Source organism: Calonectris borealis, chromosome 3 (assembly GCF_964195595.1).
Source record: "Calonectris borealis chromosome 3, bCalBor7.hap1.2, whole genome shotgun sequence".
Taxonomy (NCBI): domain Eukaryota; kingdom Metazoa; phylum Chordata; class Aves; order Procellariiformes; family Procellariidae; genus Calonectris; species Calonectris borealis.
Window position 1 is genome coordinate 39,110,197 of NC_134314.1, and position 17,487 is coordinate 39,127,683.

At 42.9% G+C, this 17,487-nt stretch overlaps 1 protein-coding gene across 1 annotated transcript; it reads left to right on the top strand.

Moving 5' to 3' along the window:
* The first annotated feature begins 6,406 nt into the window (after nt 1-6,406).
* TPBG (trophoblast glycoprotein) lies at nt 6,407-8,517 on the top strand. The gene is given in 3 exon segments (XM_075148038.1): nt 6,407-6,432; nt 7,210-7,315; nt 7,318-8,517. Coding segments are annotated over 3 exon segments (1,332 nt in total).
* The last annotated feature ends 8,970 nt before the right edge of the window (nt 8,518-17,487 follow it).

The window sequence follows — 17,487 nt, forward strand, 5'->3', positions numbered from 1 at the left end:
ACATACACCCACCTGCCACTGTCATCCTTTAGACTTTTTTCAAGCATGGCAGAAATATAAGTATGTATTAGAGTCATGTCTTCGCTAGTTTATTCAACTGATTACAGCACAGGGAACATACTATGAATTCTGAAGTACTTTGTTTAACTAGGTACGGTAAACTACCACTAATACAGTATGCTAAGGAGACAGTTCTATAGTGTAGGCAAGCTTATTTTTTGTACCAAGCATGCATTTTTCTTTTCTGCGTTTTATCCCATCATCTCTACTCACCTTGAATTACTACAACCACCTACCCTCTTCACTCAGTTTTACAGTCTGCTTTCAGAGAGCAGTATCTTCTGTGGCTTTTTGCTTGGGCAAGCCATACCTTTTTAAAGCTAATTTCGTCTTTCCATATAAGTCGGTATGTATCTAGTCTCCGAATCACTTTTACTGCTCTTTTCTTTCTCTCTTCTTTCTTTCTTGTCATTTTTCCTAGTCGTAGGATGCCAGAATGGAATGCAGTATTTCAGGTGTAGTCACCGGTGCTAACAGGGAAGGAAAGTATCATCTTCCTCCTTTGCTGATAGAATGTGTGACCCCCACAAAACAATCACTGTCCTCCTTGTTCCTCCCACCCCTTCCAATTTCTAAATACACATTCCTTTCAAAACACTGGGATGTAGTAACCCAGAAAGATACAAAGACTTGAGATAAAGCAGGAGAAGGCTGGGAAGGCAACGCAAAAGAGGAAGAGTTCAGTAGAGGAGGACTATATAAACCTACATGTGTCACGGTAGTCAAAAACAAAGGATCAATGATCATGGAGGAAAAGAAGCAAGGAACAGATTCACCAGGCTTTTTAGTCTTCTGTATTCAATCATACTTGTAACTAAGTGGAGGGCAAATCCTAACCAGGCAGCAAGGTTGCATTTTACATCTGCTTTGTCAGATCGTAAACAACAGCACAACGTGTAAGACAGTGGAGAATCAAACCCCATATGTTCTCAAATCTGCTGAACCTTTTATATGCTCTTTTTTTTTTAAATGGGGAATTCATCAAAATCAACTCTTCCCTACAAAGACTTTCAGTTTCAACAGATGAACATGTTTTCATGAAAAAGGCTTTACATGGTTATACTCCCAACTTGCAGTCCTCTGCGGTTAGAGCTCCCGCAGCCCCGCGTGCTGAAGCCAGCCACTCTTACCCGCCGGGGAAGCAGGGCAAACCGGGAAACACCCTTGGCACCATGAGCAGCTGCGAAACCTCGGCACGGCACAGCCTGCGGAGTGAAGAACGAGTGGGACTGTCGTCTGAAGTGTGAGGAACACATTGGCCCAGATTCCCTGCAGATCTGGGTTTCTGCTTTTCGGAGCCAGCAGGGAAAACAACGTGTTTCATCTCTCCCTTCCTTTCCCCCACCGTAGCTAGGCGACTACCCTAACCTATGCCATCTTTTAAAAGTCCCCTAGATACCAGTAGCAGATGTCAGCTGGACAGCACCTCGATCCAACCAGGTGCCTTCCCCACACACTATAAGACAAAATTGCAAGTTGGGCCAAAAAACAGGATTTTGAGTTCCACGTCCACTGAGAGGGACTGTGTGCAGCAAGGCAGGTCACTATGGCAGAGAACAACACATTATCCAACAAATAATCTGCTTTGCCGACTTCTAGATTGCTGCTCCTTGAAAGGACATCCCAAGTGGACATGAACAAAAAGTTTTCCAGCTGAAGCCTGCTCACACAAGCTGCCCTGCAGTAAGGGTTGGAGGAATAAGGAGTAATAAGAAGGCGAGTCCTTTTGGTCCTTCAGAAAGGACTAAAATCAGAAGCCTTATTTTGCAGAAGGAAGAGTTTTACTGGCTGTAGTGATTTACTCTAATCTAAGTAGAATTTACATGGAACTTAGTCTAGGTCATAGAACTAGACCTTAAATTGTTAAAATTAAACTAATGAAAAAAAAAAAACATTTTAAAATCCATATAGCAGTCTATCAAAGGTAGCTTGAAAGTAAAAGACATGCATCGTTCCTGAGCAAGGAAAGAATAAAAGCAGGATTGAAAGTTTAGCCTGACCTGTTGAAGCATGTCAAATTCTCAATTATATTCTGATGAACTTGTAAGCGGTTATTCAACTTGGCTCCTGTTGCAGATTTTCTACATGTCAGAGCATGCAGAGCTGGAGTATGGACAGAGGGATGCGCACACAACGGCAGCACCTGGAGTACAGCAGGTCCTCTTTCCAAATCATTTTTCCTAGCGTATTCTTGACCCCAGCTCTGGTAGCCAGCTTTGCTGGAGGAAGTCACCATCGTTTCTTTCTCATTTGAGTAACAGGTTTTAACAGTAAACTGCTACCGGGCATAGAGATGGACTTTTTGGAAACAAGGTGAGCAGGTAAACTGTCTTTACAGTTTCACCGGTTTTCAGTTGCTCATATTCAGGTGGGGGCACTTTGTCTCCTATTGTCCCTTCAATCTCCACCTAAGGCATAGGGCAGTCCCCAGAATTCACAACAGCACATTATTACACATAGCCAGTTAAGATATTTTTAAAGACCCAAAAAAAAGGTTACTTTTAGCTAAAATTACTTTCTGTTAGTACTGGGAAAGTTTAATATGTTTCCACAGTATTAAAAATGAACATTCTTTGTATTAGAATGACTTTTGATATTTCATTATGAAAATGGATAGCGTATAAGAAAACACAAACATGGTCTTACCTTGTATAGCAATTAATGGCTGCATGATTTCCATGTAGATGCATAGATAATCAGAGGATTTATCCTGCATTCATCATATAGACAGTGAAAACCGGAACAGACCAGTAGATCATTTGGATAGGGTGTTTTTGTGTCTGGAACAAAGTGCTAAGTTAATAGAAAACAAATTACTTGAAGATTGTCTTCTGTATTGCTTCAATTTATATAAAAATGAGTAACTATATACGTAAGTTCAAGTGCACCTAAAAAGAAAACAGGAACATGAATGTTTATGGGTGTAAGCATGTGAATGCTGAATAAAACATTCAAACAATTCAACGCAGCATCTGGTTGCCTAAGTATTTTTATGGCACCATTTTAAGAATTCTGATGGTGTTTCTTCAAATGAAGCCGAGTCCCGAGGGAAACAGAAGGTGTCCTTTGGAGGACCTGTTGGATCCCTCCATGTGAGGAAGCAGATGGAACTTGCAGCTTGTTCTTCCACTTCTGTGGGAAGATATTTTTGGTAAAAGAGAAGAATTCTGGTCTCTGCGCTACTGCTCACTTGGTGTATAATCTTTAGCACATCATAAATACCCTTCCAGGGCCATTTCCTATGAAGTGCTGAGTACCTTCATGCAATATTGAGACAACGTAGAAACATTTCACAGAAAAAACATAAATTTCCCTGTCAGTAAAGAAAAAAAAATTAAAAGAAGATGAGAGCTATTGCATGGAGCCCTACTCCACACTATTCCAACTCCTTGGACATCAGCTGGAGTCAGGCCACTCAGAATCTCATAAAAGGCATCCAGCATTGTTTAGTATCTGGCCAAGGGGCTTTGTGAAGATTAGTTAGGATGGGATTCATCTCAATTAACTTAACTAACAGCCTTAAATTTCAGTGTCTAAAATAATCTTCCAGGTTTTCCAAAGGACAGTGGAGTGACATGAGCACCTACAAATGCCACTTTATTCCTTGCTAAGGTGAGAGCTTTAAACGGGGTACTCCAAAAATCTCAAGCAGTATAGTTATCACAGGTTGTCCCTATGACTCTCTGCATTTCTTTAGGTAGGTGTCACATTTTCATTTTGGGGGAGCTGAAATACTGGGGTACTGATTTTCAAAAGCAAGCAGTTCTCATCACTGTCACATGAAGCAAGCTTTAATCTTCTGGAGGAGGACAGTCAGAAGTTTCCTTCCAGATGACCAGCACTTCACCCAGCTTCAGCCTGGAGCAGCAGAACCACCAAAAGACTGAAGCATTGCCTCAAACTTCAGCTTCTCAGTCAACCCGTAGGAATACCAGCCACAGGAACAGTTTCCTTACAGTAAATTCTCTTCCAGTTTGAGTCCTTTAGCCAAGACAATATATATTCAAATACTATATTTTAAGTCAGTCAGAAGTTTTGCATAAACTTTATGCAAAAAACTATGAGATGAGATTCTATGGGCTGTGCAATGCAAATTCACAAATCAATCAATCGTAATAGCCAGAATTGACCTGAAAATACCTCAGGCTTTTTTTGTTCATTTTCCTAGTACAGATTACAAACACATCGAGGAAATCCACTCAGTGTAAGTGGATTCACCAGAAAGTACTGTTTCTTTTTTGGACTATGCCTCTGAAAAAAGTTGTTTTATCTAAACAAGAAGAGAAGAGACCAGATTAACAAGTGTTTTTCTTCTTCTTGCAAGCTTTAGCAGGCTTAGCGGGTGCAACTTACTACTGGGGAATAATAGGAAACAATAAGAAAATATTTATTATTTGCAGTACTGCAGCACATGCAAGCACCTGTCAGGGAACACTCCACAAACATGGAACAAACCCATGTTCCCTCCCTAAAGAGCTAATCTGCTGTGCAGGGCAAGAGGCACACACCCACCTAGACAGTCACGGAGAGCCAGGAGCTACTAGGACAACTTTGGTCAGCATGATGAGCAGATCAGAGAAAATGCTCTTAACTGTACTATTCTATTAAAAATGACATTGTATCTAAACATTTCATAAAAAACGGTTATGGGTATGCTCAATAAGTATTTTTTTCTATGATTTATCTCAGATTTTTTGTTAATATTTTCAGTTACCTATTTTTAAAAGCTGTCTCCTTTTGGAAACTACCTCTTACTGGTCACTGAATTTCATGTTGTCTAGTAGGCCAATTTTGAGCATTTTTTTTCTTTGACTTTTTCAAAGAACTTTAATAGATTAGAAGAACATGTCTTTCTCTTACAAAATGCGGGATATCTTTACCCATCTACTTTTCTAAGCATTATACTAAGAAAGGCATGTGCACCTGGAACGCAAATACCTTTTAACAAACTAAAAACTCCTGCAGTATAGTGCCACTGGTTTTCTAACTCAACATCAAAGCAGTAACTTCCCAAACTTCTGGAACTGCTTGCAAGCCCAAGATCTCACTTGTATCACTATTACTTCAGCCACTCCGTATTTCCTTTTCTCCATAATCTTCACGTAAATATCAGCTGGGCAGCCCCTGCCTGCCACCCCAATCCCAGACTTTTCTGCACCATAATACCACTGTCAGGCCAGAGAAGGGAGAACAATCCTACAGAAATCAGTGTTTTAGCTCATTATTTCCCAGATTCTGGGGCCGATTTTCTCAAGACTTCATACTGGATTCATCTGTTCATTTCCCTTATGGCTTTTGACAGCTGTAAGATTTCTGCTGATTTTACCAAAAAAGAACCTAGCTGAGCAGGAAAGCAGAAGGAGCCTAACTCTGACATACAGGGAGAAGGATATCTTGTGTAAGCAGTCATCAGAAGGGTAAGGAAAGCCCAAAGGAGTCACAGACGCAAAGCGCTCGGATTCACATTGCTGAAACTGGTTATTTGAATATACTGGTATGTCTTCTGCATTAATTAGATGTTATTTAACTATCTCAATCATGTCATAGGGACCAGTGGCCCAATACAGCCCCCATGATAGCTCCCACCATTCACCTCTTCCTCAAATACCCCCTCCGTGGAGCAACCCAAGCGAGTTACTCGTCTACAAAACACCATTTCTACCACCCGGATTGTTCAGCCAAAACTTGTAAATATTTTACTTACAGATAGATATTTAGACTTTTTCCTCACCATAATAAAGTTTAAATCTCAGACTTAAGCTGTCAATTTGCGGGTTTTTTTTATTATTATTATTTATTAATAATGATCTACAGATCCCGGCAGGTTTGGGGTTTTTTTGCTTTAGTTTTGGAGCTTGTTCGGTGTATTTTGTTGCTGGTGTTGCTCGCCCCTCCCCCGAAACGCTTTCCCTGGACAGACGGCTCGTGGCAGCGGCCGGTCTCGCCCCCGCCCCGCCCCAAGACCCGCCGGGGCCCGCGGACCCCCCTCGCCTCCTCCCCGCGCCCGGACCCAGAGAGGGCTTCGGGCGGGGGCCGCGCCGGGCGCTCCCGCGCCGCCAGCAGCCGGGACGGCGCCCCCCGGCCTGGAAATCCTTCGGGATTTCCCAATCCTGCCGGCCTGGGCGCGCCGATCGGGGAAACTGCGGAAAACGGCACCCAGCAGCCAGGCTCCGCCGCGTCGGGGCGAGCGCAGGTACGCCGCTGCCAAGGCGGGGAGCGGGGCACGGGGCTCTGGCAGCGCTCGCCGCCGCCGGCTCTCCCCTCGCGGGGCGGCCGGGAGTCGCTCCGTGCCAGCCGAGCCGAGCCGTGCCAGCCGCCCCCTCCGCCGCGCTGAGGGGAGCTCCACATGGAGCGGCTCCGCTCGGCGGCAAGGTGAGCCTCCGGCAGCACCACCTGGGCCGGGGGGGCGAGGAGAACGGGGTGGGTGACCGAGCGGACCCTTCCGGCGGGCACCCTGGCGCGGCCGCCCGGCAGCGGTGGAGCAGGGGCGCAGGAGCGGCGGGCAGGAGCCGCGCGGGGCGCGGGCGGCGGCGGGGCCGCCCCTCGGGGCAGGCGCGGCCGGCGGCTCCCCCCGGCCGGGGCGGCGGTTGGTTTCTCCTGTCAGCGGAGGCAGGGCCAGGCGGGGCGAGGGTGGGCGCGGAGTTGGCGGCGGGGCTGGGGGCAGTCGGCGGCGGCGGCTGGTTCTGGCGGAGTTTGCTCCGGACGTGGGACGGGAGCGGTGGCGGGAGGTGAGGGACGGGGACGGGGACCGGGACCGGACGGAGCTTGGTTCCGCTTCGCGGTGGGTTGTGCGGGCGGGAGTTTGCACCGGTCGTGGCGCGGAGCGGAGAGCCCCGGTGCGGGGGCGGCAGGCGGGGAACTGCGGGACGCGGTGGGGGGCGGCGGGCTGGACCCTTCTCTTCTCTCCGTGCTCCGCCAGCGGGGCCGCCGGCCGGGCGGGGAGGAGGCGGCGGCGTGGACTGGAAGGGGGGAAAAACTTGTTCCTCGGCGGGTTCCTCCGCTCTGCCTCGGGGCCGGGGCCGCCCGGGCGAGCCACGTGTCGGGGGCGGGGGGCGAGGCGCGGGGCCGGGGAAGGCGGCTGGGCGCGGGGGAGCGGAGCCGCGCCGCCCCGCCCCGCCGCTGCCCTCTCCCTTTCCTCCCCTGCCGCAGGTCTCGCTGCGGGAAGCGGAGCGGAGCCAGCCCCGGAGGGGAAGCGCCTGCCCCCGGAGAAGGGGCTGTCCGGTGCGGGCAGCGCCCCGGCGGGAGCCGCCCCCCGCCTCGCCTCGCCGCGCCGCCCAGAGCCGAAGGCGCCCGGAGGGGAAAGTTGTGTGCGGGGCCGGGCCGGGCGCGATGCCGGGGCGCGGCGCGCTCTGCCTGGGGCTGCTGCTGCCCGTCCTGCTGGGCTGCGGCTCGGCGCAGCAGCCCGGCAGCTGCCCGCCCCTCTGCGAGTGCTCGGAGGCGGCCAGGACGGTGAAGTGCGTGAACAGGAACCTGACGGCGGTGCCGCCCGACCTGCCGTCCTACGTGCGCAACCTCTTCATCACCGGCAACCGCCTGGCCCGCCTGCCGGCCGGCGCCTTCCCCGCCCAGCGCCTGCCCGACCTCAGCGCCCTCAACCTCAGCGGCAACCACCTGCGGGCCGTGGAGGCCGGCGCCCTCGCGGCCCTGCCCGCCCTGCGGCAGCTGGACCTCAGCGGCAACCCCCTGGTCTCCCTCAGCCCGCAGGCCTTCGGGGAGGGCGGCAGCCCGCTGGAGGAGCTGGCCCTCCGCGGGGCCCTGCGCGACCACGGCGTTCTCCTCAGCCTGGCAGCCATGCTGCAGTCCGGGGCCCTGCGCAACCTCAGCCGCCTGGAGCTGGCCGACAACGGGCTGCTGCTGCTGCCCGCCGGCATGTTCACGGCCCTGCCCGCCCTGCGGCAGCTGGACCTCAGCAACAACTCCCTGGTGGGCCTGCGAAACGTCTCCTTCCAGGGGCTGGGCCAGCTGCAGAGCCTCAACCTCAGCGACAACTCCCTGGGCGTGCTGAGGAACGGCACCCTGGCCCAGCTCCGCGGCCTGCCCGCCCTCCGGCGCATTGGCCTGGGCCGCAACGCCTGGGTCTGCGACTGCGCCATCGAGGACCTGGTGGCCTGGCTCAAGGAGACCGACCAGGTGGAGGGCAAAGAAGCCCTGACCTGCGCCTACCCCGACAAGATGCTGGGCAAAGCCCTGCTGAAGATCAATGGCTCGGACCTGAACTGCTCCGTGCCTGTAGACCTGCCTTCCCAGCTACAGACTTCGTACGTCTTCCTAGGGATAGTCTTGGCTCTCATCGGGGCCATTTTCCTCCTGGTTTTGTACTTGAACAGAAAAGGAATCAAAAAGTGGATGCACAACATCAGAGATGCCTGTAGGGATCACATGGAGGGCTACCACTACAGATACGAGATCAATGCAGACCCCAGGTTAACAAACCTCAGCTCCAACTCGGATGTCTGACGAGTTGCTGCGGACACGGGGCAGCCCACAGTAGCTATGCATGAAAAGTAGACTTACGCTTTACCCTCGTGCTTGCTTCCCTCTCCCCGGAGAAATCTGACATGCTTGTAACATGAGGGGGATATGCCTCCCTGTGACGTCAAGTTCAATTTTGTTATGAGGCGCTGGGCAGCTGCGCATGGCGTTGGGCTGTATGTAGGAAACAAGCTGCTACTTCTTTTCCTCCTTACCTGTCTGTACTTGTAGGAAATTTTTTTCAAGATCTCAAAAGAAGAAAGGGATTCTCTCTGACGCTCCAAAGCCTCCAGAGTTTATAACAAAATTTACTGATGCAGACACCATTCAACAAAAGCTGCCTCAACTTTTTGGGAAAAAAATGTTATGTTCCTCTGTGCCAGTTTTGATCTTGTATATCCGAATTGTGATGACAACGATTCCTCAGAGACTACCTTGAGATTTAAAAAAACAAAGAAACTCCTTTTAACAACTCCTCTGTTACAAAGAAGGAAATAGAATAGTGAGCATGCACAAATACTTTATAGTTTTACATGTTAGGAAACTTACGATCTCAGTAAGTCTCTTACTATTTTGTAAAGTTATTTTTGATTGCAGTTTACGTGAAAAGAGAGGTTTTTTTATACAAACTGCATCTAAACTCCATCTGAACTGTTAATTCAATAAACAGTCTTACAAGAACTGTTGTGTTGAAGTTTGCTGTTCAATGAGAAATGTATGGACATCTAAGAATGTGGATAGCTTTATAGTTTCTGAAGTAATAGCCCTGCAGTAGTAATCTGAATAAAATTTTATACAGATGTGTAGCTTAGAGACATAAATGTTCGACAATTTTGTGAAATATTGAGGAGAATTACACCGATCAACGACAAGAGCATTTTCACTTGGCACAAAACCCCCAGTCTGCTCTCTCAAAACAACTGTGAAATGTTGAGACAGATGCTAGGGTCCACTTGCTGGGAAGGTACAAGCTGATAGAATTTACATAAGGTCTTCTCTACCAAATTAAAAAAAAAATCACTCAAATTAAGTTGTGGAGTTTGTAGGCTAAAGAAAATCTTACCTGGGCGGAATTGTTTATTATAAAAAACCATACTTTCGTGTTCTGAACTAAATTAAATGCAGCTCAGTTGTGTAGTCGGCGAGCTTCAGGCTTGTAAATCAATGCAGCACTTATTTAATTAAGTGCTTACTGTTTCATTTTAAGCTCTTGGTACTCGTGAAGTTCTGTAGTGATCTACATTGAGTAACTTGATGGAACTTTACATTTATCTTAAAGCTTATAACAGGTGCATTTCAGTATTGTATTTACTCATGCTTACTACTTGCTTGGGAATGCATTTTCTTGTAAACAGATAAAGCATGCAAAGAAAAACTTCAAAAATGTGTCATTTAATATGCAACTCTGATGACATATGAAAAGGTTAGCAAGAACCTTCCAATGGCCACCAATAATTAATGCACTTTTTCTAATCCACTTATAGATTCTTAATGAAAAAAATACACCAACTGTAAAAGTGTGATGTGAATTGGTATCTATCAGTATATCTGTGGAGCTTTTTCCATGGTCACTGTTACTTGAAGCTCTTGAGCATCTCTAAAATTTTATGAATTGCTGGCTGATTCCCTTTGCTTTCAAAAGTGACAGTTCTATCATAGATATACACCTTTGGTAAGAGCTCATAAATGTAAAATAGTCCTTAAGGTAGCAGAAGAAATATAATCTATTTTGGGCGTCAGTATTATTCAAATGCATTTTTCTTTCCTTGCAACTTCAGACAAAACAAGTAGCACAAATTAGTTCAGACTGATTTTCTATTGCTTTAAATTGGCTTTATTTAATGTAGTTATTTTTTTTTAATGTAGTTTTGTACATTTGCCCTCCAAACTAAAAAAAGAATTAAGTACAATTAATGTTTTGATAAATCAGTGTATTTTACAATTAATGTAAGTTAAGTCATAGCCTATTTCTCCTGCTGTAATTTAAATGTGTGAGCAATATCTGGTTAACAGCATATGAATTTAAGTTTGTGGATTCTTAAAAAGCAGCCTGCTGGCCTGAATGTTAGCTGCCCATATTTTAAGAGTAGCATAAAAACCCCAGTGTGAATAACTGTTACTGTGCAACTATGCAAACCGTTCATACTTGGTATACATAAGATAGTTTATGTAAGAAGCTAGAATTTACAATAGCTATGCAGCGTGCTGTGTTGTATTGGTTGTTTCAGAGTTTATCAACTTACACTTATTTGTACAGTGCCAAGAGGACTAGAGCGTCATCCTTGCTTAAGATGCTCCTGTAATATAATAGATAAAATATGTACAAACCAAGCCATTTCCTGGGCAATTTCTTGGTTTTTGTTAACAGATACTTTAAAGGAACTACAGTAAAAGCAATTATCCGTGATGTATTAATGTAACAGCCATGCATTTATAGAGCTGTGTAAGGTTAGGCAACGACTTTAATTGCAGTCTCTCACCAATGGACTGAGTATTTGTATAGTGAGCAAGTGTAACTGTTGTATTACACCTATTATTCTGAAGATTATTATTATTATTTTTGTATCATAGAAAGTCATTGTAATAGAATTTTATTAGAGACCTGGTGACGGCTACTTCAAAATAATTTTTGCCATTTGCTTACATGTGTATTTATTAGGATGTAACAGTTAGCTTGTGTCAGTATTGTGTTGGATAACGTTCTCCTACAGTGTTTGACCAACAGTGAATGCTTCGGTGTTTTGTACAATGCATTATTTGATCTTAAATCCCCTTCCATAAACAGTGCTTGAAATTTGTTTTCCTTTCCTTTTACAAAATAGTTAACAGTGGTACTCAGAAAACATTTAAAAAGTAGCTCCCAAAGTGCTTCAGAACTTGGTTAAAAACTATACATTTAAAATAATATCAGTTTAAGGGTTCTTCTGAAGCACATTTTATAATCTTACTCTGCTTTGACACCTGAAATTCCAATTGATTACCATTTCCGGAGCAGCTTAATTAGCAAGGCTGTTTTATTCATTTGTTCTTCAATAAAACACGTGCAGTACTAAATGCCTCTAAAATGTGTTTTGTATATGTAAACCCCCAAAGTTCCACATGACATGGTTGTCACTGATGTTTCATAGAAAACATCTAGATTAAAGTAGTGGGCAAATCTTCAGGGAAGGCTGCGTAGCTGGGAAGCAGAAAGGATGGTTTGTCCAAGGTTCAACTGCTTTCTTAAAACTAGTTTTGATTGTAATAAGCTTAAAATTTTCTTAGAAGAATAGCACAAGTAATTGACATAGTTTTAATGTATTTTCCTAAAGTACTTTGGATAAGTGCTGTTGCCAGGTAAGAAACAGAAAATTCCCCAAATCTTTCTTTATCCAAGGTAGCTTTACATTAGATCGTCCGACATTTTTTTACTCTCAGCAAGCCATAATATTACCAGTATTTTTGACATCCAAAAAGTGATTTGAAGTTTCGCACAACTGCTTTAAATCTTTTCATTCAGGGTAATTTACCTTTTAAGCACTGGTGACAATCCCCAGTGACATGCCAGCTAGTGAAGCAGTCTCTTCAGACCTGTATTTGGTTGTTGGCTGAGATGTCACTGAAGACAGGCATGGCAAAATATTCAAAATATGACTGTGCTAGGATCCCAACTCTCATTATTCTACCAGCATTTTCCCTGTGGTATACTCTGCTCTTTATGCATCTGCATAATTTCTTCTTCACCTCATTTTCTCAAGAAATCCATTAAAAGGAGTATCATGAATCTGCACAGGTAGAGAAATCAGTCTGACTGCATCTATATTTTGAGGTTTAGCATCTTTGTTTCCCTTTAAGCCTTAATGTGAAAAAGAGCCTTTGTCAAAGTGGACAGAATGAAAATTTGATATGCACTTTTTTTTTCTCTTTAGCAGCTGAATGTTCAAGAAGAACCATTCATTCTCAGCATATGATGAAGGAAAATAGCATTTGGTAAGAAAAACATTTTGGTTTCAAGCTTCCAAATGACATTTATATTCTGTGAGAGAAGGTTGAAAGGAGAAGCTTAAAAAGGAAATGGAGATATCCCTTTGTAATGGGTCAGCGCTGGAAATCACAATGCTAGCAATAGGAACAATTGCTGATTGATTCTGTCGTGTTCTGGTCATATTTTATGGATACAGCTCTAATTTCTTCCTGTTGCTATAAATAGAAACATTTTGCTAACCAGTGGAGTCACGTCCTATAATCCTATAATATTTGTAATGCAGGTGTTTCCACTGTGAAATTTTTGTGGGATATAACAGAAAATTTAATTCAGCGCCTGCTGATCTAATAATGATTAGATCAGGCCCATAACTTAACGCTCCTTTTTTGCAAATGTGCCGCTCACTAGTTGCGAAGACCTTGGCTTGAAATCAAACAATGAAAGCCCAAGAAGAACGAAAGTCCGTTTGGGGAGTGTAACATTTATTAGATATTTCACACATGTTTAAAAAAGAGACATAAGCCGTGTGGGAGCAGAGGATCCTTTGCTGATACAGAAGTGTACTCTGCTAGCTTCCTGAGTCAATACAGCAGTAGCAGAAAAGTGGTACTTTGTACCAATACAAGAAACCTAACAGCACTCCTCTCCCACCTTGGAAAAAAAAAGAACACCGAGCTTTTAGAAGTAAGAATACAGGATTGCAGTATAAGTATGTCCTTAAAAAGGGCTTTTGCTTTCTCAGCGGTGTTAGAATTTACATGCTGTCACATCCTCGGAAAACCTTACTATGCCAGGAGTCATCTGTCACGTAGGCAAAGCTTGAAATCAGGCCTTGCTTTCCCAATGTTAGCCTAAATAGAAAAAGGGAACTATTAAGAAAATTAAAATGGTACTTTAGACAGTGTATTCATGTTGCAGTTAATAATTTAACACTTGCAATTATTTATATTTTTCAAAGTGTTCACTAGATAGCTTTTCCTTTCTGATGATAGACTAACAGAATAACAGATTTGTGTTTTCTAGTAATTATGCATGAAAGCATCTGAATAAATTAGCAATGTTGTTTGAGTACATACAGTGCTGAAAATGTTAGAAATCTCATGTTCTAGAATGTTTCACTATTCTAGAAATTTTAGATGTGCAAGAAACTGCTGTAACTTTTTCAGATTGAAGTTTTATTTCTTAATTAAAAATTATTCTTGAAGAAAACCACAATAAAATATTTACCAGGTTACTTATGAATGTTATATGTTCACCCTGTTGATTTCATTACTGTAAATCCTTGCAGATATTGAGGTCTTTGCTAAGGGTGTAGTTGTATTCTTTATAGCTCAAATTGATGATTGTGCTGTGAATTTGCATGACAGAATAGTGAAAAAGCAACTTCCATCTAGGTAGCCTGATTAATTTCTTTAGAAAGAAATTTCATCAGTGAATATCAGAGATTGTGTTTTAATCATTCTTGTTATTTTGGACATAATTTGATAGCTTTTTGGTTTTTAATATATGCGGTATGATTTTCAAGTTAAGTGCTGATTCCAGATTTAACAGTAATGTATTTTCAGGTTTTTAATGACTAGATCAAACTGTGTGTTTTAAAGTCTCAAATACATATATACATAGTGAAATTGATGGTTGGACTCGATGATCTTAGAGGTCTTTTCCAACCTTAATGATTCTATGATTTTATTCTATGATTCTATGAAATATAGCGGCACTGTTATTACTGATGGTGTGGATTTTCTTACTGTGAAGGAACTATTAAAGAAAAGTACTGCTGAAACAGAGAATGAAGGGTGAACTCCAGATAAAAAAGCATTCTGATGGCAAACTCTTTTATTCTTACAACTTTTTTAATGCAAATACTTGAATTGGAAATTCAAAGGGAAGGATAACATTTCATCTTCTCATAGATATCTAGTGCACATGTCTGAAATTTTAATAGGACAGAGTGATTTTGGGGGGCTGTCCCAGGAGCATAGCTGATAGGATAACTTGATTAGTCTTGTGTCTAAGTTGTTTGTTATTACTGTTTTTTTCACATTCTTAGGACACCTAACACAGAAGGATGTTTGGCTTTACACGTGACAGATTGATCTGTTCTAGATTTTGTCTTAGGACTGATCTGTCTTACTATCTGTCCACAGTCTACTTCACATATTCCGTTTGTTCTAGTGGAAATTTTATCTATGGCATAGCCCAGGGTAGCTTTACATGAAATCATGGGTATTTATGCAATGAAGAACTCATTTGTCAAATTGACATTATCAAATGTCAAATAGACATTTTAACAGAATGCTGTGTATACTTCATGCTAGCAATCTAAAAGCATCAAGTAACAGTAATGAAATATTAAAATAAGAAAAAATACCATTTATTGCAAGAACACTGTAAGCAGTCATGAACTGACACGACTTTGGGGCATTTGAGCAATTTAAGTTCGTTTTGAAGAAGGAAAAGGAAGTAGTCACTACATTGACAGTTTTCTTCTTCAGGTATGTGTCTTCATTCGTTCTCCTTAACAGCTTATGAACAAACAGTAACTGAATCCTGCAGATACATTTAGATTTGAATCCATTTAAATCAGTGGCTTTACCCCAGTGCTTTTATGTTTCCCTGTTTTCAGGAGTGGGTGCTTTTGTTAGCCTGGAGGGGACTAAGAAAGAGCTCTTAAACATCAGAAAACAGTAATTTTTATTTTATATATACATATATGCATTTTACACACACACACGCACGCATGCACACACACACATACACACATATATAATGTAAAATTAGGACGTTGAAGAGGCGTAGAGTCCGAGGCACACCTGTCTCTCCAGTACATTTGGTTGGCTAGCTTAGAAGCCTACTTTTTCTCACACATTGGAAAGGGGACCTCAGTGCCGAAATGGAGGAGATATGCCTCTGAGAAGCACTTAAGACATGCTTCATGTTGCTGGACACCTAGCGTGGCCGTTAGCAGCAAGTTAACACAAATTGGTGCTGAGTGGCCAAGATTTTCCAAAGTGGCCACAATTTGGCGTTCTGCTTTCAAAGTACCTTAAAGGGGCTTCATTTTCAAAAGTTGTTGAACACCTTTTGGAAAATTACACTGTTTTTCTTTTAAGGTGAATTGAACTAAATGTGGAAAAAACAATTTTCAGTGTGGAAAGGCATGTGTCCGGTATATACTTGAGAGAGAATATAAATACCTGTAAGAGGTTTTGAAATCCCCCAGTCTTTGCTCTCTCTGTTGTTTCTCAGATTCATTGAAATCTCTAACAGCATCCATGCAGAATATCCTTCCTCTTCTCCAGCTCACTTATTTAATCATCCATAATCCAGATGCCTTTTTTCCATCACGTTTGTATTGTGACCAAGCTAGATTACTTCACGTTGGTAAGTAAACATAGAATTCCTATGAAACAAGTCATGCATAAAATGTTTCTCACTAGGCAGATTCTCACTAGGTTATATCTGTTGTTAGACTTTCCTTCAGGTTTTCTCTCTTCCTGCTTGTCCCTTTCTGTTTAGTTTTCCAGCATACCAGAAACACCAGTTCTGTGGTAGCCCAGAGGAACCCTCTGATTCCGATTTCCAATAATGAAAAAGGAGATCTTACTTTGAGACGATAAGTCTAGAAAAAAACTTGCAGAAACAATGCGTGAACTTTTCTGACAGGATAGTAAAATGTCACTGAGAATAGCTCTGCTAACATATTCTTCATTTGTCAGAAAAGCTACATATGCAGAAAGAACTGGAATTCTGAATTTGTGATGCTGATATATATGCTGTTAAACGAGACCAGAAGATTTCTATTACAATAGCTTATGGTACCTCCGCTCCGCTTTCTCCTCCCTGCAGCCCTGCACACATCCCAATATGCTTGAAAAGGTCTCAGATGAGTTTAGGACATGCATTCAGCAGGTTGTGGTAATTTGTTTAGATTATTAATTATATGTGAAAGCCATTATTTTCAGGCACATAAAGAAATGCGTTTACTAGTACTTGTAATTTTTAACACAGATACAAACTAGCTGGCTTCAGTCTGGTTTCATAACTTATCTGTAAATACAAAAAACCACTCTGAATTTGAATTCACAAGGAACAGATGTCTTTCAGCAAGCTTGAGTGTAAATTCAGCAGGATTTCCAATTTAATCCAGGAAATGATGACGCTGAAATTTATTGCAAGCAGAGGAATGACTTGTTCTTCATCGTAGTTACGTGGGCTATGCCTTTTCCACAAAGCAATACAAGGTCTTTTATCTGTTAGGTTTCCAGGGAGACAGTCACAATCCAGTAGGGGTTACTGTTGTTCTTAATAAAGCTCTCTAGATTTTGTAGTTTTAGCAATTTTTCTGATGAAAATCACAGAGACAGTAGATAGGATTTGATAAATGACACTGAGTAACGTGAATTGATGTGACCTATTTCAAACATACACAGATGATGCTGTGGTGCACCAGCTTAGAGTAGATGGTACTGGTGCTTTCACCAGCTAGAATTGTTGTTTTAACTGGCAGGAGAAGACTCAAAACTGAGTATTAGTCACTGTAGAGAGCTATACAAACTGTCCTTACCATTTAGCAGTTGATACAGAATATAGGATATCCAAAAGGTTTTGGATATAGGTGTGAAGCACCACCTCCACCACAGCAATTCTAAGTTTGTTCACGTATGAGTTGTGTAATAGTTCACAGAAAACTGTCTTCTCTGTGGTTTAGAGGCAAAATTGGAGCAAACAACAACTGGTTAATGTAAATCAAATTAATAGGCAAAAATCTTATCTCTCAAAATGATAATAGTTACTGATACCATTATTGATGAGAATTCAAGAAATTTTGATCACAGAAATATATTGGCTTCACATATTTCTTCATTATTATACTTTCAACACTGTTGTTATACATTAGACACTGTAAACAGAAATTTGCAGAGGCAGTGTTCAGTGCAAAGAGACTAACAAATAGTATAGAAATGCTACTAAGGACCCTCCCAATCTAA